Consider the following 23,997-nt stretch of genomic DNA (forward strand, 5'->3'; position numbering starts at 1 on the left):
GAAATAAACATCAAGCCATTGAGATCCGTCAGAAGCAGCCATTTGCTAGCTAAATGCTTGTAGAAGTAGGCGATACGTGGACTTTAAGAGCTTTTTCTTGTACTCATTTGCAAGCCAACAAATCTTAGAGCGATAAAATAAACAGATTTTTCTCCAGGCGGTTTTGTTCCTCTCCTAAGAACATTATATTCACTACACTCCTCTAGAGAAAAAAAATCTCAGCAAGTTCTACTGATACTTATTGTAGATGACTATACTCAAAACCAACATACAATGGGTGTAACAAAACTAACTCCTTCCATTCAGGAATTTATGTGATCTCAAAACATGCTGAATTGTTCTGTGATGACTTTATGATGCAGCCTGAGCACCTGCAGCTCCTACAACCTGAACAGCCATAGGCCCAACTTTAAATAAGACAGACGTTTCTTTCTGAGGAACTCCAGCCATCAGGTGACAGAGGAAACAAGTCTTTCCTTCCGAGTTCATGAATATCCTACAGGACAAATGCCTAAAAATAATTTAAATTTTTTAAAAAATTCCACATTTAATTTCCTGGCGTTTTAACAACGGTAACAGATTAACCCTAATGCTTTAACTTAGATAGTTACACGCTGTCCATGATCTCCAATACGTTTCCAAGACAGACGCTATTAAACAATATTAAATTAAATTCCAGTCACCACCTTAAATCGTTTTCAAACATGCTGTTAAATAGCAGACAAGTTTCTTTAAGAAACAGCTGCCTTTAGCCAAAAAGATCACCTAAATAAAACATGAAACCACTTAAATTTGCAAATTGCTTTGAATTAAGAGGCACTGCTGCTGTGCCTCTAAAACTGTATGCCGGTTAAGGCAGTACAGGTTCCAATCTTTAGACGACATAAAAGGTTGGTCAGTATTCAGAACACAATACAATATTTTTTAAATTGCTGGCTTTTAAAATGTTAAATCCTCACACACGATTTTCCCCTAAATTTGATTTTCATAACGGCCCCCGCTGCACAGAAAGGCTGCTCCAGGGGATCCCAGAGTCCCTTCAGAACAAAATCTGCTTCAGAAGATTCTGCTTCCTCACACACGCTGAAGTGACACAGCCACAACACACACCAAATAATAGGAAATCCTCTTCCACTCGAGAAAAGTCAGTCCTAACCCCAACAGTAAGTTACCAATGAAATAATTTTTTTTCCTTGAAATACACTAAAAAAATGCATGGTTCATTAAAAAAAAAAAAAGAAAAAGTTAAGCCTTCTCTTGAAAAGCAATTAATCTAATTATTTGCTCAAATTATTAGCAAATCATTTAATTTAACACGGTATTATTACCTCTACCAATAACAACTCTTTCTTTCTAAATAAGCTGGCATCACCCCCCCAGAATATGGCCTGGTCTCCAAGCGTCACGCTCTATTACACCCAACATCTGTTCAGTCCCAGAACTTGGCTCCACGATGCGGCAGCAGATGCTTCAGAGCAAACACAAAAGAGGGTTTTTTTGCACATCAGGACTCATTCCAACCTCCAATAGCTAGGGGTAGATGTAAATCCTGAGTTGACTGTCCCTCCTAAAAGATTTTAATATTAATTATTAACAATGTTTACAAGAACATCGTTTTTCCTCTTCAAGTTAGATGCAATTCAGCAGTACGTCCATGCTGTGCCTGACCTCGTAAGCGTAACTCAAGGTTCAGTGTGTGTATTGTTGAACTTGGAAAAAAACTCGTCACGCTCTCTAAGCCTCCTATTTAAATAATTTTAGACAAGTAATTATAGTTCCATTAAGTATTAAATTTCCTACTGGTCTCATAACTTAATTGCCAATGCTGACATTTTGCTAATCCGTCCAGTATAGCCAGCTCCCCCTTCCAAAACTATCCTTCCCGTGGCTGAAGCTGCAGACAACCTGAGTAATACATATTATATACTTTTTTTTTTTTTTAAATGAGTAAGAATTTGAGACTGTCATGCCGATGATTTTACCGTGCCATCTGAGATCTTGTCTCTAGGTTGGGTCTTTAACACAACCATACGAAAATAAATTCAGAAGTGATGCTATTGTACCTTTGAAAACCTAACAACATTTCATTTGCATCTATAACAGCACTTTGCTCACCTTTAGAGTTTGCTGCTTTATGAACTAAAACAAACGAACACTGTTTTCCTCTCAAGCGAAGCAGCCAATATCACTGCAAAGATGAGAACGTCTGAGATGCAATGATGCTTATTCAAGTATTAGCAAAGCTGCTGCATGGAGGTTTCTGGCTGACTCCTATTTGCATCCAAAAGCTGTAGGTTTCAGACCACCTTTCACCTGTGAGACACTAAAACGTCCCACAAACTCCTAAAATAAAACTTCCCACACAGTTATGAGACAACTGCAATATATATATATTTCTCCATGCAACAGAAGACACGGAGGATATATTAACAGTAGATATTATTCAGCTCCAATATTTGAATTTTACTGTCCACATATTTGAATTGTCTGCTCATTTATATTGCAATAATATTTATAGCTAAGAATCAAATGCTTTGTGCACTAAGTATCATACATAACATACCTACACAACTTATGAACGGATATCGCATCCAGAGTTCAAGAACAGACTAATAAAACCTAAGTTACACTTTGTAGATGTATATTCGTGCACAGGATCTGAGTTTGTGGTCTCAAGCGGCTGTGCAGCCCTCAAGTTTCTTCACGGGAAATATTTGTTTAACGCGTTTCATTCTAGAGCAGGGAAAGCTGCAGTAATCCAGAAGCCCTGCTTCTTTTGCCATCTTTATTAAGATACTCACACTTTCTGCTCCCACTAAATCAGCTTTTTGCAACTCACTAGCCTATTTCCGCCACAGTCCCATTGCTCTGTCCTAGCTTACTCCCAAAACACGGCATGTTCCTATTTTCCGTGCAACAAAAAATATCACAAAACATCTCTAGGCTCACTGAAAGGGAGGTAGTCAAAGCAAAAGCAGCAGATCAAGTTAAGTCCCAGCTCATCTGTGCAAGTGCTTGCATGTACTGCTTTAATCCTCGCCCCTCTCACCCGGCCTTCGTTAAGCCTCTACCGCGTTTCATCACACCCCAAAGACTGCAAAATCTTCATGACGCAAGAGATGTGATTTCTGTCCATCAGTAAACAGCCACATAGCACTTTGGGACACGAAAAGAAACGTTCCGAATAAAAACATATGCCTAAAGGAACAATGTCACATGGTTCCGCAACCTATCTAAAAAAAAAATCAGAATCTTTGCATTGATTAACTTTAATTGCTGTTAGAAATACCTACTGTGTCTATACAGAACAATTTTCCAAGAGGAAAGTGAATTGGGTACCCAAAGAAAAGGACTAAGATCTTAACTGTAGAAATGATGCTGTAAAACCCAAAAAGCTCCAATTTCGGCAGCTAAGCTACAGTTTCTCTTATCTACCTACCCTCTAATTGCTTTCCGCCCTTCGTAAGGATGGCTTTGGAGCTTTCATGGCATACAAAGCGCTTATTCAGTCAACTGCACTGCCCGGGGAATCGTTTTGGGAAGTTTTGGTGCTGGTAGTGATGCTGAAAAAAAACAAACACCAAAACCAAGAAACGTGATTTGATCTTTCTGCAAAGATAAAAAGCAGTTATACAAATACTTCCCGCGTACCGTGGGATCATTCGTTAGACTTCATACATACTCCAAAGTGAGGTACAAAAGCGTTAAGAATTTTGGTTTTACCAATTAAATTAGTAAAATTTTGCTAAACAAAACTAATGATGCAGAAATATGCAGCAACGAGAATTCCTGCCCATCAAAGTGATCTTTATGCAAAAAAAAAAAAAAAATCTCTACAATCCTCAGATTTCAGGAATTTTTGCCATTTTTAATCAGAGAAATGCACTGAAATAATATATTTTTTTTAAAGCATGTTACCGAGTCAAAATATTTCAGCTATAACTTAATGCCTAGCAATCAAACCACTACTAAGAATTCACCTTCTCTTATACACACCAGTCACTTATAACCAAGTAGCCTGGGAAATTTTGGAATGGAATAAATGTATCCCTCGTGACTACAAATTGAAGACCTTTCCTACTGTTTTTAAGGTAATGAGTTACGCAGGAAAGATTGTTTCTGCTCGGTTTAGTTTTCACTGCACTGATTTGTAATTTTCCTCCCTTTTTCTACTGCGTATTTGGCGACCGCTCCTTTCTCCAACTCCCTTTACCCACGCCTCTTACTTTTCCACACTGAAAGTGCCGAGACACATACAAGCACCAAAAAAATCCAGAAAAAAAAAAAAAAAGGTTTTGTGCAAAGTGGGAGGAGACAGGAAAGCTGTTTTTGTGAAAAATACAACGTATGAGCTCGTTTAGAGAACCTGGTTGACCATAAAGGAGTTTCTCTTTGCACCCTAGGGGCAAATACCATCTTTCATACCTTTCTAAATATTGTTTAAATTCTCCATTTGTCCTCCACCCACTATTTTTCAAACTTTACCAAGTCTGGTGGCTACCATCTGGGGTCACGGAAGTCTCTGCTACATCGACAGTCCTTTAACATATTTTAGCAGCAGCAGAGCACACTAACCATACACCAGGTACCAAAGTTTGTCTCCTTAAAGCTTAATACCTCAGGAGAGATTTACTTTTGGACAGCAGTAAAAAACGTAACGCAACTATGTGGTCTACGCAACGCTTAAGTCCAAGAAAAATAAAGAAAACCACATCTTAAAGTCTTTAGGTAGCTCTCAAGATAATTTAAACTGACTTGTCCACTGTTTACTCTGCTGGATGAGCAAACACAGCATCTCTTTTGGCCCTCCTGGCCAGTAACTTGTTCTAGTGCCTTCCTCTTCTGTAGCAAGAGCCTGAACAACGCAGCGCTGCAGTGACATGAATACGGTCCTTACAGGTTCTGCTGAAGCCTAAAGGGTCTCACACATAGCAGAAGTGATTAATCTCAATAGATTTACTGCAGGCAAAGAAGGCTCCTCACAGGGACGGCAAACAGCAGCTGAAAAAAACAAACAGTGACGATAACCCCGTGTTTTCTGCTCCAGCTCCTTTTCCACGCGCATTTTACGTGGGAGTCAGTTGTCAATAAAAGCCTAATTCTGAAGAGCACAATCTGCTTGCTTCGCGTCCCACCTACAGGACAGTTCTTCTGCTCACAGCTGAAGAAGGGATTTTTCAAGACCTTCTTGCTTAGGTTGATTTCAAGCAGGAGAAATCGGATGTAAGTGAGCCCAGACGCTGTGGTCATTGACCAAACTGCTCAACAAGGGATGCCATAAATCACCTTTCTTCGCCAGCTCACCCTACAGTAATCCCACTGTTTGCCGATTGTTAGTAAAATATTCTGAAAAGGAGGTGACAGGAAAATTAAAACCTAAATTCTATAAACGAGACCGAGATGTACGGCTCATGTATTTTTCTCAGTGCCACCTCAGGAACCTAACACAGATTTTCTTTCATTCTTCATACTCGCTAACCAACAGGTTAGTGTTGTAGTGATCAAATCTACTAATTTTGACCACTAGCCTGTTTACTAGTCTCAAAATAGCTTATTTCAGCTGAACTACTAGTCACCTTCACAGCCTTGTCCTGAACTGGAACTACTGACTCATAGGCAAAAAAAAAAAACCAAACAACCCCACCTTGCTCAAACTGCCTTTCTCTAAAGTTATACAAGATCCAAAAAAGTTTGACATAAAAATGCCATTCCTCCTTACCGTTCCAGCCTTTTGCCTCAGAATAAAAACATCTTATACGCAGTGCTCTAAAAAACACGAAGATTTTACATTACGGCACTGGACACCAACAAGCAAACATATGCTTGTGGCAAATGACGATCTTGTTTTCAAGACCTGAACCCCAAAACATATCTGCATACACCATGTATCGGCCCTTACATTAGCACATACCCATTCAGTGACACAACTAATTAATATTAAGCTCATTTGTCCTCTCTCCCCTCACTCACAATGTTTTGTCAGAGGCAAGACAGCAGGTTGGTATTAAGCCTCTTAAGCGTCTTGCTGACGGGACATGAAGCCCACACTTTTCTGTTACAAAGCTGACGTCATTTCAGAGAGCTTTCATTTCACTTCTACAGGTAAATAAGCATTTATAGCATTTAAGTACTTCCTTGACTAATTTACACACATGCAACAAAACCTGTCCCTAGTTCGCTAATATAAAATTCCACAAGATCTGTTAGGCACTCCTTAATTTTGTCCGTTTTTAATGCTGCTAGTCACGCTCCCACACTAACACACAAGTGTGGCCAAATCTCCCCAAAGGTTCAACAGCCTCTAAAATCTGCCATGAAATAACAAAATTTAAAGCAACGCAAAGGGTAAAGATCATTTTTCTGACCTCCTAACCTAATTCCAGTCATAACATTTTATTAAATTACTGCACCAAGCCTATCAATTTGAGGGTAGAATGACAACACCAGTTTTAGAAATACACTGAATTACAGAGGGAAGGAGAGGTGGTGTGGGGACAATTAAAAAAAATTACCTCTATCCTTACTCTTACATTCCTACATCCCAGGTAAAAGTCGGAACTCAAACAGAGCAAGTGTTCTCCGGAATAAATGCAGAAATAATTTCTTTAATCTGATTAGCAAACCACCATTAGAAGAGAGGAAGGCTGGGAGAAACACACCTTATATTCCGGTATACTTCTCTCCACCTCTTAAATAACTACCACGCATATATAACATTTTTCAAGTTTCAGAAAGCGACAATTCAAACGCTAATTCTGCTCTTTGCAGTGGGCAGATGTTTCTTTAAAGGTTTTGTTTGCCCTTACCAGTGAGATTCCTGTTGCTTGAAAGAGAGTTGTGCTGGAACTATAAAATGAGAAGAACAAATTGAACTTTAAACGAGAATAGCAACAGAATATAGAGCTTAAAAAAAAAAAGAGACTAATCAAATATACACCCAACCCATACTGAGAGCTGACTTTACAGCTTAAGAATATACTACATATCAGTACCAGTATTACTGGTTTGACCATTTCTTCTTCCAGTGGCCAAAGAGACCTTTATTACCAGAAACGCAGCAATGGTTTTCAAAAGTATAGTTTTACACAAGCTACTTGATAATCTATGATGGATTACAGCGTTGGAAGCTTTGTTCGATATGAAAATGTTTTATGATTATTAATTTGTCCCTTTTTTTTATATACTCAGTATACCTACCTAAAAATCAATTCATAGTAATTCATTGAGTTACTACCATAATTAAAATGCGCAACGGGGTTTGATATAACAAGTCATACTAAGCCTAGCACAATTTAATAATCTACGCAGCTACTAGCTTGACATAGTTATCTCTTTATGGAAGGGATGTTAAGATTACTGTTACAAGTATTTAAGATTTTCTTCTTATTTCCTTTGCAGACGTAAATAAAGCTTGTCTAATGACCAAAGTAATGTTTTAAGAAGAAAAATTCAACTACCTTATAAGCTTCAGAAAGATGCTTAGGTGTTCACTAAAAGGTTTGCTGCTTTTTTTTTTTTAAAATATTGATATATTTTGCTATATTTCAAAGGCTATACAGTTATTTTGGCACCTGTACTCTTCCCACAATGGGGTATTACGCATATTTTCACAACAGAGTTATTTGTATCTACTTTAAATGCTTCCCACAGCTAGAAATGTATCTACAGCATAAAAAAAGCATGTTATACTGAAGGCCGAATCTGTTTTGCATGCACACCTGATTTTATATCATACTACACATCATGATTTATACTGCCTATCCCCAGGGTCTACTGCAAATGAAATTATACTTGCCAAAACGCACAATTGCTACAAGGTGCAATAGGCTTTCCACTCTAGCGAATACATTTTGAAGAAATATTATTATCATCTTTCACCGTCCGCTTTGACAACAGTTCATCAGCCACCAAAGAGGATTTCCTACTTTTAATGTTTTCTGATGTTAAAATCATCCTGGGGTCTTCCTATTCATCCGATAAAATCACTGGAAGCACCAGAACTGTCAAGGTTTGGTATTATAGAATCATAGAATGGTTTGGGTTGGAAGGGACCTTTTAAAGATCATCTAATGCCAACCCCCCCCGCCATTAATTTGATTAAATACTTTCCGACTGAATTTATCACAAAATATTAAGCTGTGCTAGTAAAACATCAGCACAGGAGCTGGACAGAAGGAGCTGATGTCTGTTTTCGGCCAGGTGAGAGTGATGAGTGGGGTCCAGCACCCCCAGGGCCATCCACGGGCTTCTCCTGATGCTGCAGCAACGTGAAAAGAGAAAACAGCCCAGGGGGAGCGCAGAATGAGGCCTGCCTGAGCTCCTGGCGATACAAGGTGCAATAACAATGTTTGAGTTGCACCAAGTGGAGCAACGTCAACGGTTTTGACTTAGGAATTGCCAAGAAGAGGGATTACACAAGCCAGCAGCCTGCGTTAGGAAACCGGACCCAACCACCCGGCAGCTGCCCCTCCGCTCCCCCGCACTCAGAAAAAGTGCTCAATGCGGGGAAAATGATCCATCTACTCGCTTCTACGAATACCTCAAGCGATCACAACCGCAGCCCAGCACGTCAGCCCTCGGCACAGGCGGCGGAAGAAATCAGGTTAGAGCCCACAAACTCACTACGCTCGGCACCGAAAATAAAAAAAAATAAAAAAATAAAAAAATAAAAAAAAAAAGAAGAAATAAACAGCGCTCGGCAACGAAAGTATACGAGACAAAAGCTGATGGCGATGAAGGCACGATAGAAGTGGTGTTTTAAACTGAAATATTTCCGCTTTTGCTAAACGTTGTCCTTCAGAAGGATGGAAGCAAACTGGGAGAAGGGGGCAGGAAGCTGAGGGAGCCCGAGCAGAGCCGCTATACTGCGGGAACGATCCCTCAGCACTACAAAACCCTCCGCTTCACGCCAACAGCACAGAAAATATGCCATTTTACAGCTTTTTCGTCAATAACAATCATCATTAGGCGTACAAAACGCGAAACACAGGTACGAGCCTCCCTCAGTCAGCCCTGACGGAGCCGGCACCGCTCACTCCGTGCCTGAGGGACCCCCGCAGCCCCTGTCAGGGAGGGCCCGGAGGGGCACCGCAAGCCGCCGGCCTCCCCAGCCCGCCGGGACGGGGCAGAGCCGCCGCGTCCACCCGCCACCGGCCGCTGCCCGGCTCGAGCCCGCAGGTACGGCCGAGGCCTCGCTTACCCCGTCAGCGACTCCCGTCCGCTCGCACCGCCAGGCCGCACGGCAGGAGGCGGCCGGCCCCGCCGCCCCGGTACCGCGGCGACCCCGGCGGGCCCGGCCAGGCCCGGCCCCGCTCCCTTCACCGGCCGCCGCCGCCCCCCGCCCGGCGCAGGCGCGCGCTCGCCGCCCGCCGTCCACGTCGCCAACGCCGCCCGTCGCGCGTGCGCAGGGCCCGGCGGCGGCTGAGGGGGCGGCGCCGCGGGGCACGGCGGGAAGGGTAGTCCGGCGGCGGGAGGGACGGACAGCCGCCATCCGCGCCTCGGCCACCAGCGCCGGCGTCACCCTGCGGGAGAGACCTCCCCACTGCGGGAGGCTTCTCTCGGTAACCAGCGGCGTGTTCAGGCTGCGGCCCCGCTGTCACGGCCTCCCCCGGCCTTCCCCCTCCCGCCTTTTCAGTCAGCGGGAGCTGAGGTAACTCGAGCAAGCGGGACCTGAGGGAGCGGGGATTTACCCTCACGACGCTTTAACTAGGGCTACGGCAGCGATCGCCTCCCCGTAGTCGGCACTGGTGAGGCCCCACCTCCAATACTGTGTCCAGTTTTGGGCCCCTCACCACAAGAAAGACCTTGAGGGGCTGGAGCGTGTCCAGAGAAGGGCAACGGAGCTGGTGAGGGGTCTGGAGCACAAGTCTGGTGAGGAGCGGCTGAGGGAGCTGGGGGTGTTCAGCCTGGAGAAGAGGAGGCTGAGGGGAGACCTTCTCGCTCGCTGCAGCTCCCTGAAAGGAGGGGGTAGCCGGGGGGGTCGGTCTCTGCTCCCAAGGAACAGGCGATGGGACAAGAGGAAATGGCCTCAAGTTGCCCCAGGGGAGGCTTAGGATGGATATTGGGAATAATTTCTTCACCCAAGGGGTTGTCAAGCATTGGAAGAGGCTGCCCAGGGCAGTGGTGGAGTCCCCATCCCTGGAGGTATTGAAAAGCCGGGCAGACGTGGTGCTGAGGGACGTGGTTTAGCGGTGGACCTCGCAGTGTCAGGTTGATGGTTGGACTCGATGATCTGAAAGGTCCCTTCCAACCCAGACAATTGTATGATTCTAACTCATTGTTCCTGCCTCAGCTAACCTCCTGTCTCCATCTCTGAGGTGGGTTTTGTGCCGTGGGTAGCTGGTTCTACAAGTACCCGGTGGTTCCATTGAACGGGAAACCCTTCCCAATATAATTAATCCTGAGCATAATCTCATTACTGCAGTGTGTGACCCTAAATAGGCAGCCCATCTCCTGCACGTGCAAGTGTACGGGCTGCGTGAGCAAATAGGGCATATGCAAACAGTGCAAGTGCAAAGGTGAGGTCTAACCATTTCATATACATTGCCACATAAAAGCAAAAATCTTGGCGTAGAGTTTGGCCTCTTTACATCCACAGAGTGTTTGATCGGACATCTGAGGCAATAAAAACGGTGCACAGTCAACAGTTAGAGTGGCTGTAAAAGAGGTACCACTGTGTGCACAAAAAGGAAATTGAGAAACAATCCTCATGCAAAATACAAGCATTGCTACCTCTACCCACGTATAAATACATCTATTCATAACATTTTAAATACTTCATGTTTCAAATACAATGAAAGAAAGATACAGCGCTAGGATCTAAAAACATGTCTCAAACAAGAGAATCGCTGTAGAAACGTGGCTTCAATTAAACTACTGCAGTCAGGTTTGCTACAAAAATAATGAGTCTCCAAAACCGAAAATATTATTTGGTTCATCGAGCATGTTCTAACAATCAGAAAACTGCACAAAGAAGATAATCCCCCCTTTCATGTATTAGTCAGTTTAATGAAACAGAATTAGTTCTCATTGAAAGCAGATTTAGCTAATCTAAGTGTAAATTAAATTTCTCTTCATTTCCTTTACCTGCAGCCTCGGCAAAGACTGTTCTTTCAGCAATAATGTTCTGCATTGTACAGAAATCAAGAAGGAAAGACTCCAAGGACTGAACCTTAACAGCACGCCAAATAACTCCCGGAAGGCTGGAGCGCGATTGCTACGTTTGGGTAATAACAGCATATTGTATTGCTGTCATTAGATCAGCTTTGTGGATAGAATTTAACTGTGTTCTATGAACACATCTGAATAAAGATAATTTTGCACTGAATTCATTGCTACTTTATAGACATCCCATCCTTAGAGGCTGATTGTGTTCAGTTTAACCTGCCAGAATTTCCTTTGCTTGCAGAATCAGGCCCATCAAAATAATGGGCAACATAAAACCTTTTGTTTCAGAATTGTTTGCACTATTTTAAAGGTGTATTTCAATTAAGTTTATTTTAAGTCTTTGGCAGCCGGCTACCTCAGCAAACCAACTCATGGAAAGTACCATGTCACCTTCTCATAAAGAAAAAATATTTTACATTAGTTCATTTGAATATTTTTTCAAATATTTTCAAGCTTGATTTCTTGATTCTTCCTCAATAGTATTTGAATAAAACCAGAGAGCTTTAATGCTGAAGATCTTAGGACTAGATTTGCAGAAAAACTTTGGTCCTTAAAGATGTCTACTCTGCAATTTTCTTAAAGTCTTCGGTATAAATGAAGCTGCTAATTGCTGTAGGAAATTCTGCTGGATGTTCACCCGCCATCATTGGGTGCCTAAGCCCTTTGGTTAAACCTTGCTTTTAGTGAGTAACAAACATAGGGAAATTTTCTCAGTTAAATTAAATTTACCTCATATATATTGTTCTCTCATTTGAGGATCTCCTTAATTTCTACTTATTTTTCTTGAACAAGGCTTTGTGCACTTTGCATCCCAGCAGATGATCTGCACCCCTGCCCAGGCTCAGGCTTTCACCTATTTCACCTGACTTTTCACTATTCACAACACAACAATAGGATTATTGCCCCATTCTTGGAAAAGAATAGGAACAGAAGAGTTGCAACACAAACATCCTGCCAGGACTTAGAGTGAATTGCTTCATTCAAGAAAGTTTTGTGATGTAGATTACTTAGGTTAGTGTTTAACTGCAGCTAATAAAAATACCTAGACACCATTCCAGAGAGCACAGTGTAATTGTACTTGCATTATCTGCCTATTTTGCTTTTTGCAGCCTTTCCAGTAGTCCTGGTGTTTAAATACAGTGCTGGCACACGGCTGAAATCCTACGTCAGCCTGCAGCCTCATTTACTACACAGTTTCTTTTCCATATTACTGTCTGATGCATTTCCTTCTATAATAATATCCTGAATAACTCAAAATAATTAATTATGTACACTTTATAAATTGACTGCGTACATTGTGCTTGCTTACTGCAGGGGGGTTGGACTAGATGACCTTTAAAGGTCCCTTCCAACCCAACAGATTCTAGGATTCACAAATTAAAGGAGCCCCAGTACAGCTCTTGTTCTACTTTTTGCCTTGTTCACAGTGGTTGGAGGTGAATATATTACTCCAAAACTTTGGCCTGTTTATGAGATACCTAGTATTTTAAACCAGTGGATAAAGTTACCTGCCCTGGGATTGTCCCTTAGCCGAAGGGACAATCTTTTCATCACTGCTTACGATGGAATGACACATACTCGTGGTTCAGCTGCACACCCGCAAGGAATCTGCATTTCTAGTGCCACGCGAAAGACACTGTACATGACCTCAGTTCTTGAGTGACCTTCCCAGACAGTTTACTCCTTTCTCATTGCAAGGTGATTCCAGACCCCTACAAGTTCCCAGCTTTAAGATTTAGAGCATGAACTTGGACACCAGTAGCAGAGGAATTGATTGTCTGGGGTGAGGTGGGGGGGTGTTTGGTTTAGAAACCCCAACACACCACAGCAAAGACTGCGTCCACCTTTCACCAGCTGACAGGGTACAATTTGTTGCAACAATAAGGGCAAAATATCCAAAGATACAGAGGACAAAAACAATCGGAAACTAGCGCAGCCTCTTTCCCTTGCTTCCGCTTCCCAGTCCCTGTGTTTTCTACTACAGGATCCACACAACAACATCTGTGAGAAGTTAGAGGAGTGCATAGTTAGTATTGTTCGCTTTTATTGTATGAATTATACCATGCGGGCATGCTCAGAGTAATAAAAGCAGGCTTTAATATCACAAAGGGTAGATACGTCACCCGTCTAGGGGAAAGCTCTGTCTGTGATGGGGGATTATGTTCCAAGGATGATGCAAAAGCTGATTAAACAGCAAAACCGAATTCACTTCCTAACAGACTAGGTCATTAAGGGAGAGCAAACGGCGTCTTACAAGGAGTTTTCTGTGATTCAGCTCATTACAGAAGTAACGGGTGTAACAAACAGGGCTGTGAGCATTGCCGATCAATTCACACAAGACCTGACAAAACCGGACAGTGGGAGGAAATAATACGCCTCACCAGCGGCATTTGGTGGGGATCAAACAAGTCTTCAGACTAATTAATTATCTGGTAGGAAAAAACATGGTTGCAAGAACAAGACTGGACCTTAGTGACAGTTCAAGGACTGCGCATGAAAAAAGGACTTTGCGGAAAATGATAAATCCTAAATAACAACCCAAAATTGCCAGAATTATTTCGGTTCGAGTCTTCTGAAGAGCGCTCTGGTTTGACGGAGAGGACGAAGCAGGAATTACCACTTCTCTTCCTTAATAAGCACAGGGACATCCAAAACACTTCACAACCGCGCTGCCGTGTTGGGATGCGAGTCAGTACCAGAACATGTCTTCCCAGGAGCAGGCAACGCTCACTTTATCCTGAAAAGTCAGTAGTTTTATCACCTCCCTCTGCCTGGAGCCTGTCTGCAGGTTTTTAAAGATTTTCGTACCACTTTAGAGATATTTATAGCTCAGAAGCCGAAGAACAATTGTATGAAGCAACTTATTTTTAAATAAAATCCTGGTTTATTATAATTCAAATTACACAAGCATGTTAAAGAGGTTTTAATTGGGTTTTTTGGGGTTTTTTTTGGGGTTTTTTTTTTTGTTGTTGTTGTTTTGTTCTTGTTTTTTTTTAAGACTGCACCATTTTAAACCACCGCAACAGAATATAAAGCAACAATTCTCTCGCATCATGCCCGTGCTGCTCCTCTTCGGGAAAGAAAGGCACAATGTTTCAAGGAAAATAATTAATGGAAGTATCCACTGAAGACTTTCTGCTTTTAGTAAGCTAAGTAAATTTTGCGTACAGCATGACTGCTTTAGCTCATCCACTGATTTTGACATCAAAAATCTAAACTCTTCATAATTTAACATGATGCTCCATAATTTTCATGATGCTTATGTTGCCACAATGCAATTCAGAGTTCGTTAGCGAGGTCAAGAAGAGGTATAGCTTTTAAGGTGAAAGCCTGCAGTATGGCGCTGGCAGTGAGCGAAACTAATATGCTGAGATAAATACACCTTCCAAAGCTATATTTATTCATAACTTATTTAACCTAAACTCTAATCACACCAAACAGATTATAGATTAAAAGTAGTTCCAGTGAGGAAAATCAAGAACATCAGTTTTCAAACATTTTAAATTAAGAAATGTGCGAGCTGCCAATTTAGTGGCAAGAGAGACCCTCTCCTGGTAAGTGATAAGGGTTTTTATTCAGCTTCAATGTGCAAAGAAAAAAAAAAGTCTCAAAGTGAGAGAAATATCACCAGTTCATATTGGACACAAGGGAATAAAATCCTCAGGAATGAATTCTTTTAATCCGTTTTCTTGTCAGAAACCTCTGTGGATCTCTTTGTGGCAATTCCATTTGCAACCCCATTGCTTTCGAACTGCAAAGAAAAAGACAGCGTCGTTAATGGGATGTCAAAAAAAAAAAAAGGACTCCACACCCAAAACAATAACAGCTGGTGATGAAAATGGCTTTTAGAAGCAAGACCAGTGGAGATCTGCGAAGAAATCTGCAGCAAGACCCAACGGGGTGGTGTCTCTTTAGAGTTGAAAATAATTATTGCTCGGCAGGGAGGAAATAAGGGCAGAGACAACAAATCAAATCTTTGCATTTTGTTAGAAGAGATAAATAATAACGTTTTCATCCGTTATGAGTGGCAGAGCTAACTGAAGAGCGGAAGAGAGCCGTAAAAACATCCGTAAAACCCTTGTGGTCCCCACCCTGAACTACTGCTTTATCCAAGTTCCCCTCGTTAGCTAAAGGCATTAATCTTACTGTATAAATTCCGAACTCATCCTCTTGATCTCTTTTCCTGGCTGAAGGTGCCCGCGGATTTCCAGCGCTGCCTCCTTGACCTTGTTTCATGGCTGTTGTTTCTTCCACGGCTTTCTTGGGCCAGACGCGCTTAATGAAAGGCGCGATAACGGGGTAGATGTAGGGTTCCAGGAATTTCTTGTAGACCCAGAGGAGAACGGGAATGACAATACAAGGAATGCACACCATGGCTTCCTCTTGTTCTGTGACAAAGCTGGCGAGGGGAGAAAAAAAAAAAAAACAAACTTAAGATGACAGTGTTTGTATGCCATGAGCTAAGAAATGTCTTAAATAATGAATAAGGATTGTAGTTGATACTCGAACATAAATGATTCTTTATGTTAAAGTTTCCAAAGTGCTGTACGTTCCGATGTTATAAAATCCTCAACAAAAATAGGGCAAACGTTCTTGACATTGTAACAAAAAAGGAGTAGAGTTTGCATTCAATTCCTCATGCTTACAGGTGGAACTTAGAAAAACAAATTCAGAAAATAAAAGCTTTTTGCTTAAATCACACAAAACCAGTTTAAGCAGCGAGTGCAGATATTAGCCCAGAGAAGCCAAAAGGTTTGCTTTTCTTATTCCCTTTTTAATTAAGGTAAAACTAAAGGGCAGGACTCCAATCACGGAAGGGCAGGTCGGTGGGAGGAGAGAAGAAAATCCTAGTCCGGATTTAAGAAAAGCAGAATATCAGATATTTTCTTCCTTCCGCACCAATCCCATACAATCGGCCAATTTATTCAAAAATGAATCCTTCCCTCTCTCCAAAAAGCAGAAAGACGACTTCAAAAACAGCCTGCCGTGAAAAGAGCTGAAAGCCAAAGCGCAGGGGCAAAAAGGTACAACTGGGAGAGGAAGGAGTTAATTAGGATCCAGTTAATTAGGATCAGAGCTGGCGCCGATGAGCGATATATTATAGCTCTGCCGCACAGCACAGCTTTGCCCTTCACCATCCTCCTCCCAGGCTGCTGACATCCGAATTCTCACTAAAAACAAGCAAAACAAAAGCTTTTCAGGTTGGAGAATGAAGAAGCAGACGCGCACGCTTCACCTGGGGTCAGAATTTAACTCTTTTTTGTTGTTTTGTTTTGCTTTTTTTTTTTTTTTTTTAAGCCATCCTAAAGATTTTTAGCCCCAGGCCCTGTGGAACGGCAGAGTATCAATTCCCGCTTGCTTCAAACCTCGTTTGACGGGATCTGAAGACAGAGAGGCATCTTCAATTGAGACTACGTGAATGAGGTAATCCATTAAAGCCTTTCAAAAAGCCCATTCCTATATTATCTCCACCAGAACTGAATTTTTTTGGGAAGATTTCGTGGATTTGTCCCTTGGCCGAGGGACCACCCTGGCCTGGCTGTGCCAGGTGATGGATGGGGTCGAGGTTCCAGCCCCAAAAAACAGGTCGTACCTTCGCCGGGGGCAAAAACCAGTCAAGAAAATTAATATATTAATAGAATTAAATATCGTTCAGGGCTGTCTTCTGTGGTTTGGGGATGTGCTGTTGGCCGATTAACAAGCAATTCATTGTTAAGGGGAAAAAAACCTCAACAAAACACCACAAAAATCCCCCAAACGAACAAAATAAAGCAAAATGGTCCGAGTTTTAACAGCAAGTTTATCTCTTTGTGATACGAGCTTTTTTGTTTATGGGTTGGGTTTGGCTTGGCAGGGCGGCGGTGGGGCCGAGCGCTCCCCGGCCCACCTGCCCCGGCCACATTCCCCTCGGTACCGACGTGAAGGCCGGAGCGCAAAAACCTTCCGAATCGATACATTTTCCCTCAGAAACGCGCGGAAACCGAAGAGCTCCACAGCGCGGCCCGAGCCGCCGCGTTTCGGGAACGGCCCCTGGTTAACGGAGCCGCGGAGACGGGGGCGAGCGGCCGGGCGGGCCCCGGGCAGGCCGAACGCGAAGGGAACCCCCGGGGAGCAGCCCCCCGCCCCGGCCCCGCACTCACCTCCCCCGGCCGCAACCCAGCACCGCTACCGGCCGCCGCCGCCGCCGCCGCCGCCTCCTCCTCCTCCGCCCCGCCGGAAACGGGGTCCGCACTTCCGGCTGACGCGCGCCGCCGGCTGGCCGCCAATGGGAGAAGGCGAGGGGTATGTCACGTGACTCAAGCCCCGCCCCTTCAGCCGGCGCACGCCCCGCTCCCGCCCTCACCTTTAAAATACCGCAAATACGTGCAAAAATCCCACCTTAAATTAAAAAGTTCAGGTTTTATGTCTCCGACGGAGCTCTGGGGGCGCAGAGATGCTGCTGGTGGTGTCCAGGCACGGACAGCAGCGGGGGGAAACAAAAACCAGCGTTTGCTTCAAATTATCTGATTTTATAATTAATAATCTCTGACTATATTATATTATTCTCCGCAGCACCCCCACAGCCAAGTAACACGCTTTGGGTGGCAGCTCTGCCATGTCCCACAGCAACGCGCCAGCGGAGCCACGGGGCGCCACGTACGGCCTTGAAAGAGCGCAGAAGCTCACACGATAAATCTTCAATTTTTTAAAATTTTATTTATATACATCTGTTGCGCCAGATTTACTCCCGAGCCATCAGCTTTTGCTTCTTCAGCTTCTTCTGGGAAATCTGCAAAACAAAACACAGGAGTGAGAAGAGAGCGACAGGCTACAGCCCGTACGAAACATCGGGCAAATAAGTTTATGGTCATACTCCTAACTTGAGATTTCTTAGAAATTTCTTCACCGGTTTACGAAGCGTTCCGTTAATTACACCTGGACATAATTAAGTGCCCTTAAAAATACTGCTTGCAGGCTGTCAGCTCGATTTCAATTTCATTGAAACGCATCAAATTCCAACGGAACGATGGAAATACGCCATCGTTCAACAACCCGGGCTCCCCGAGGAGCTGCCCGTCCCCGGGGGGAGGACGAACCAACTGTAACCTCTCAAATTTACAATAAATATTGAGGTTGCTCAGAAATAACTTATTCATTTTTTTCATGGGTGTTCCAAAGGTGTCCTAAGATAGTCATCACCGCAACCTCTCCGTCTGCGGAGCACCCGGACTCCGATTTCGCGACCGCGACGCTCAAGAGGAGGAAGGATGGGCCATTCCGTACCTTTTTCTTTTGAGCGACTTCCTCCTCGGGCTTGGGGACGATCTGCTCCTTCTCGGTGAGGATCATCTCGATGTGGCAGGGGGAGCTCATGTAAGGGTTGATGCGCCCGTGCGCCCGGTAGGTGCGGCGGCGCATTTTGGGAGCCTTGTTGACCTGGATGTGCTCGATCACCAGAGAATCCACGTCCAGCCCCTGGCGGGGTGGGAGAAGAGGAAAAAATACAACTTGCAACTCGTTTTTCTCTTCAAATAAATAACCTCCACGGAACTTCCCAGCGAATTAGAGCTGAACTCAGCAATGCTCAGAACTGAGCAGTTACCGAGACGCCACCACCCTTCTACACGTCACGATAAATTGAAAATGATGCCGATGGCTCAGAAAAAGATTGTTTGGTTTTTTTCATGGTTATTCCAAAGGTGTCCTAAGATAGTCATCACTGCCATCAAAGCCACCAAATTAAGCGCCGAGCACGTTACGAAGATACAAACGGACCAAGGATCCACAGATTTTGTCCTTTTTTGTAGGTTTTAAGAGACCCAAGCCACGCTTATTCTAAGCCGTTGATAACCACGCGCCAACTGTGTGTCAAAAACGACTACTCGCATTTTTTCACATCCGAGAAAAATCACAACTCGCATTTTAACCTGGAAAATGCCGGCAGCCTAATTCAAACGAACAGCACACCAACAACTCAACTCAGTTTGACCTACAAAGCCGGCCTTATCCCCCCACCAAGTTCAGGGCTGCTGACGCGAACACCGCGCGTCTGACGACACCTACCTTGAGCTCAGCGTTGCTCTCCGCGTTTTTGAGCATGTGCAGCAAGAATTCCGCGCTTTTCTTGGGCCAGCGTCCCTGCGTCCAGCCCCACTGCTTGGCCTGGAAGAAGAGGAATTCCATTTTTATCCTGGCACAACGTAACTTACCCTTTACACGCCATTAACTTGCCATTACAACCCTTTTTGTTCAGCACCCACCAAAATAATTAAAGTAATTACGTGACGCTGCAAGCAGATGCAGCGCTTGCTGTACTGGAATTTAGAATATTTCTTTCCCCCCCCCCTTAATACATAAAATTGTCATAACCAACGACAGACTATTCTCCACGTCGTCTCAACACCATCATTCTTCTCTTCTCCAAGCAGCCGCAGTTTCCTTCCCTCGTTTCCACCTCGGACCTCACCTGGGCGCACCTCCCGACTCCCCCGTTGTAGCGGCGGAAGGGGACACATTGCTTCTTCAGGGTGACGTCCTTCAGGTACTTGGTGGCCTTGCGGATGTGCATGCCCTTGATGGCCTGGGCGGTCTCACGAGTGTTCTAGCAACACAAAACAAAACTGCCCTTAACAGATCTTTCCATGTCACAATGGCAGAAAAACCACTTCTCTTCCTTTCCTGGATCCCATTCTTTTTGCTACAAACTCAGTTTAAAAGAAGCCCTAACGCACAAAAAAAAAAATAATTAAAAAGTGAAGAATAATTCAAACCGCCTTTTATTTTGTTGTTACCTACATGACTTCCATTACTGAATTTGTGGCTCTGGCGTATCTTTAATATTTTTTTACCTAATGGCTAGAGCTTTCCAACTAACAAAATTAAAAATGGAGCATTTATACTTTTCATCGCTCCTCTTTGGTCGCTAATCTCAAAAAAAGCAGGAGCCTGAAGAGTAAGTTTCTACTGAAATGTCACAAGATGACACCTCAGAGGAAGCAATGAAAAAACAAGCTACATAAACAGCATCGATTCTGCCCCTCTGCTCCGCTCGGGGGAGACCCCCCTGCAGTGCTGCCTCCAGCGCTGGGGCACCAACAGCAGAAGGACACAGGGCTGTTGGAGCGGGGCCAGAGGAGGCCCCAGAGATGCTGGGAGGGCTGGAGCCCCTCTGCTGGGAGGACAGGCTGAGAGAGCTGGGGGGGTTCAGCCTGGAGAAGAGAAGGCTCCGCAGAGACCTTCCAGCGCCTGCCAGTCCCTCAAGGGGCTCCAGGAAAGCTGGGGAGGGACTCTGGATCAGGGAGGGGAGCCATGGGACGAGGGGGAACGGTTTTAAACTGGAAGAGGGGGGATTTAGATGAGATATTGGGAAGAAATTGTTTGCTGTGAGGGTGGTGAGCCCCTGGCCCAGGTTGCCCAGAGAAGCTGTGGCTGCCCCATCCCTGGAGGGGTTCAAGGCCAGGTTGGCCGGGGCTTGGAGCAACCTGGGCTGGTGGGAGGTGTCCCTGCCCAGGGCAGGGGGTGGCACTGGGTGATCTTTGAGGTCCCTTCCAACCCAAACCATTCTATGGTTCTATAAACAAGTTACAATGTAATTATCTCTCTAAGGGAATTATAAAGGGGAGAGAAAAAAAGATTCAGAACACAAAATCAAGAATGAAACATCAGTGCTCAAGACTGCATACTAAATGTGAGAGAGTAACTGTAATCCTACCTGATCACAATGAAAGAGCAAAACAAAGTGAAAAGCCAGAATACGACAAACGAGACAAATCGCTTATCTGACACCAGCCCAATTCCTCCTGCTAAATTCAACGCAACTCTTTTCCCATTGTATTTTTATTATCTGTATTAGACAGGAAGCTCTTTAGGACACACCACGTTATTCTTCCTCCTGTAGGTGAAAACCATTACAAGCAGCTAAAGCAAACGCTGGCCATAACCTACACGAACCCACTTAAGTACCTGTGTAACGACACAGGAAAGTAAAAAGGACACTTCCTTCAAAAAAATACCAACAAAAAGCAACGATAAAACCCCTAAACAAACACATTTACGTTTCCTGCTACGCAGGCTGCGCACCTTGAAATGCACTCGCAGGTTGGATCCCCGGGACTTGCATGCTGCGGAGAGAAAAGACCAATTTTAGGAGTGACAACCTCACGGGTTTTGGTGAAGTCTGAGGCGAGCGTCCACGATAAACAAAACAACTCACATTTCGTGGGGTTCTCCGGATCCAGGGAGTAGCGCACCATTTTCGGGTCTTAGCTGGAAAAAAAAAAAAAATTAAAAAAAATTAAACCCCCATATATTAAACTTCTAAGGTAGACGTGGAGAATCAGGATTGTTCACGTTACTAAGCAGCCGCTCAGGAATTACGCTTTCTTTTCACAATTAAATCCAAAGGTGTCCTAAGAAAAGTCATCACCGCAGCCGTGGCCTCTCCCCAGGGCCTGCTTCCACCTCACCCCCCCGACACCCCTCAGCTCCGCCACCTCCAGCCCCAGCCCGTCCTCCCCCGCAAATACCGAGGGCGTCCGGCGAGGCGGACCCAGCCCTGGCCCCCTGCTCGCCCGCCCGGGGCCGCCGGGGCGGGATGGGAAGGGATGGGGAGGGGATGCGAGTCCGCGGCCCGCCATGGCTCCCTCACCTCAGGGCGGCGGCGGGGAAGAGGGAGCGCGGGGCACGCCGGGAGCGGGAAGAGCCGCCAGCTCTCGCGAGATTTGCGCCAGGGAGCGTCGCGAAGGTGCCGCGCCGGGCGCGGGGCGAAGGGCGCCGGAGGGACCGTCGATAAAGGCTCTGACCTTCCACGGGCGCTGGGGCTTGTTCTCTTTAATATCTTTCTAACGACGCGGGGATGGAGGGCACCCTCAGTCGCAGACGACACCGAGTTGGGCGGGTGTGTTGATCTCCTTGAGGGCAGGACGGCTCTGCAGAGGGATGTGGACAGGCTGGATGGATGGGCCGAGGCCAATGGCGTGAGGTTCACCAAGGCCAAGTGCTGGGTCCTGCACTTGGGTCACACCAACCCCATGGACGCTCCAGGCCTGGGGCAGAGCGGCTGGAGAGCTGCCCGGCGGACAAGGACCTGGGGGTGTTGGTCGACAGCGGCTGAGAATGAGCCAGCAGTGTGCCCAGGTGGCCAAGGAGGCCACCAGCATCCTGGCCTGTGTCAGGAACAGTGTGGCCAGCAGGGCTGGGGCAGTGACCGTCCCCCTGTTCTCAGCACTGGTGAGGCCCCACCTCGAGGGCTGTGTCCAGTTTTGGGCCCCTCACCACAAGAAAGACCTTGAGGGGCTGGAGCGTGTCCAGAGAAGGGCAATGGAGCTGGTGAGGGGTCTGGAGCACAAGTCTGGTGAGGAGCGGCTGAGGGAGCTGGGGGTGTTCAGCCTGGAGAAAAGGAGGCTGAGGGGAGACCTTCTCGCTCTCTGCAGCTCCCTGAAAGGAGGGGGTAGCCGGGGGGGTCGGTCTCTGCTCCCAAGGAAAAAGCGATAGGATAAGAGGAAACGGCCTCAAGTTGCCCCAGGGGAGGTTTAGGATGGATATTAGGAGAAATGTCTTCCCGGAAAGGGTTATCAAGCATTGGAAGAGGCTGCCCAGGGCATGGTGGAGTCGCCGTCCCTGGAGGGCTTTAAAAGCCGGGCAGACGTGGTGCTCAGTGGTGGTTTAGCAGGTGGTTTTGGCAAGTGCTGAGTTAACGGTTGGACTCGATGATCTTAAAGGTCTTTTCCAACCGAAACGATTCTATGATTCTGTGAGCGCGGGCACGGACCCTGTCCTGGTTTGAGGTAAAACATACGAACACGCACCTGCACGGGGCCTGTCCCCACAAAATGGTGCCCTGAGGGGTCGGTCCCTTGCTGTGCAGGGCAGAGACCTGCTCGAGTCAGGAAAGACTGACACTGGAGCCGGGACACAACTTTATTAACCCTCAGCTCCAGGCCAGCGGGATTTGCAGACCAGAAACGAGTGGAGACGGGAGCAAGGAGCAAACCCAAGGGCTGCAGCTAGATGGCGGCTCAGGATGAGGATAGAGAAGGGCACATCCCTCAACAACGGTGTCCAAGGGATCAGACCAAAGAGATTCGTGTTTATAAACTGCAGCTGCACCATGATAAAAAAAAATAATCAAAGACTTTCTTGTTAAAATAAAAGTGTTTGGTTTTTTGTTGGTTTGTTTTTGTTTTTTTTTTTCTCCATTTTAGGCTGCGGTTGCAACTAGAACTGCTTGGGAAATTTGACCAAGCAGCGGTTCAATAAAACCCAAACATTTCCTGAAAAGCGGGACCCGGCTCCAGCAAAAGGCTCGTCAGGAAAAGTTTGACAGAGTGGAAAAAAAGAGAAAGGCGGTCCCGAGCGGGCAGCAGCCCGGTGTGCCGGCACCTCCCTGGCACGACAGAGCCCGGGTTCAACGCTACGTTTAGAAATACGAGCAAGAACTTACCGCCCATGCAAATGCTCTGACCACGGGGCTATTTTCGGATCTCTTGTTTAGCGGTAAAAAACCCCAAAGCTTTGAAGCTAGGATTTCACCCAGATGGGAAGAGGAAAATATTTGAACTATCACAAATATTTATATGGCCGGAAGCCGTAGAGCTCTAATTCTGACTGCAGCTCTCCATTTACCTGCCTTAAAAGCTGCCTTTTACTTTGCTTTCAAGGGGGAGCTTTCTGCAAAGTCTCCGCGGAACTCCTAAGCACCGATCTCAAAGCGGGGAAACCTGCTGGGATGCGGGCAAATATTATTTCTTCTTTTTATATACGAGGTTCCCATGAAAAAGAAAGAGCTAGCACCCCCCCCGCACAAGAACACACGCTAGTTTTCCGTCGCGGTTGCTTATTTTGAGATACTCG

The 23,997-nt window shown here is 45.2% G+C and overlaps 4 protein-coding genes and 3 non-coding genes across 11 annotated transcripts in view; 1 reads left to right on the top strand and 6 right to left on the bottom strand.

Moving 5' to 3' along the window:
- DYM (dymeclin) overlaps positions 1-9,356 on the bottom strand; it is a 241,013-nt gene extending 231,657 nt beyond the window's left edge. For 3 of the 4 annotated variants that reach the window (XM_063319472.1, XM_063319471.1, XM_063319469.1), the window contains exon 1: positions 9,200-9,356. The gene's annotated coding sequence lies outside the window, so the exon portion shown is untranslated. Of the gene's footprint in view, positions 1-3,439; positions 3,564-9,199 lie in introns of all 4 variants that reach the window. The other variant, XM_063319470.1, reaches the window with a different exon arrangement.
- On the top strand, positions 8,182-17,288 carry LOC134509083 (sterile alpha motif domain-containing protein 1-like). The gene is made up of 5 exons (XM_063321552.1): positions 8,182-8,199; positions 8,801-8,989; positions 9,111-9,649; positions 11,092-11,225; positions 16,465-17,288. Exons 1-5 carry the CDS (start codon positions 8,182-8,184, stop codon positions 16,539-16,541), a joined length of 957 nt encoding a protein of 318 aa, XP_063177622.1. The 3' UTR covers positions 16,542-17,288.
- Positions 13,189-17,374, bottom strand: CZH18orf32 (chromosome Z C18orf32 homolog). Its single transcript, XM_063319477.1, has 3 exons — positions 17,307-17,374; positions 15,313-15,565; positions 13,189-14,917 (listed from the first exon to the last, which is right to left on the bottom strand). The coding sequence occupies exons 2-3, from the start codon at positions 15,538-15,540 to the stop codon at positions 14,843-14,845; spliced, it is 303 nt and encodes a 100-aa protein (XP_063175547.1). The 5' UTR covers positions 15,541-15,565; positions 17,307-17,374; the 3' UTR covers positions 13,189-14,842.
- Positions 17,375-17,842: 468 nt separating this feature from the next.
- Positions 17,843-21,853, bottom strand: RPL17 (ribosomal protein L17). Of its 2 annotated transcripts, none has more exons than XM_063319475.1 (7): positions 21,794-21,853; positions 21,359-21,411; positions 21,226-21,266; positions 19,613-19,747; positions 19,210-19,308; positions 18,430-18,621; positions 17,843-17,935 (listed from the first exon to the last, which is right to left on the bottom strand). In XM_063319475.1, the coding sequence occupies exons 2-7, from the start codon at positions 21,396-21,398 to the stop codon at positions 17,888-17,890; spliced, it is 555 nt and encodes a 184-aa protein (XP_063175545.1). In that variant the 5' UTR covers positions 21,399-21,411; positions 21,794-21,853; the 3' UTR covers positions 17,843-17,887. The 2 variants fall into 2 exon arrangements, with proteins under 2 accessions (XP_063175545.1, XP_063175546.1); XM_063319476.1 differs by lacking the exon at positions 21,794-21,853 and adding an exon at positions 21,672-21,774.
- Positions 18,279-18,350, bottom strand: LOC134509101 (small nucleolar RNA SNORD58). The gene has a single exon (XR_010069242.1). It is a non-coding gene; the product is annotated as a small nucleolar RNA SNORD58 (small nucleolar RNA).
- Positions 18,799-18,871, bottom strand: LOC134509100 (small nucleolar RNA SNORD58). The gene has a single exon (XR_010069241.1). It is a non-coding gene; the product is annotated as a small nucleolar RNA SNORD58 (small nucleolar RNA).
- LOC134509102 (small nucleolar RNA SNORD58) lies at positions 21,507-21,576 on the bottom strand. The gene has a single exon (XR_010069243.1). It is a non-coding gene; the product is annotated as a small nucleolar RNA SNORD58 (small nucleolar RNA).
- Positions 21,854-23,997: the final 2,144 nt, after the last annotated feature.

This window comes from Chroicocephalus ridibundus, chromosome Z (genome assembly GCF_963924245.1).
Source record: "Chroicocephalus ridibundus chromosome Z, bChrRid1.1, whole genome shotgun sequence".
In the NCBI taxonomy this organism is placed as follows: Eukaryota; Metazoa; Chordata; class Aves; order Charadriiformes; family Laridae; genus Chroicocephalus; species Chroicocephalus ridibundus.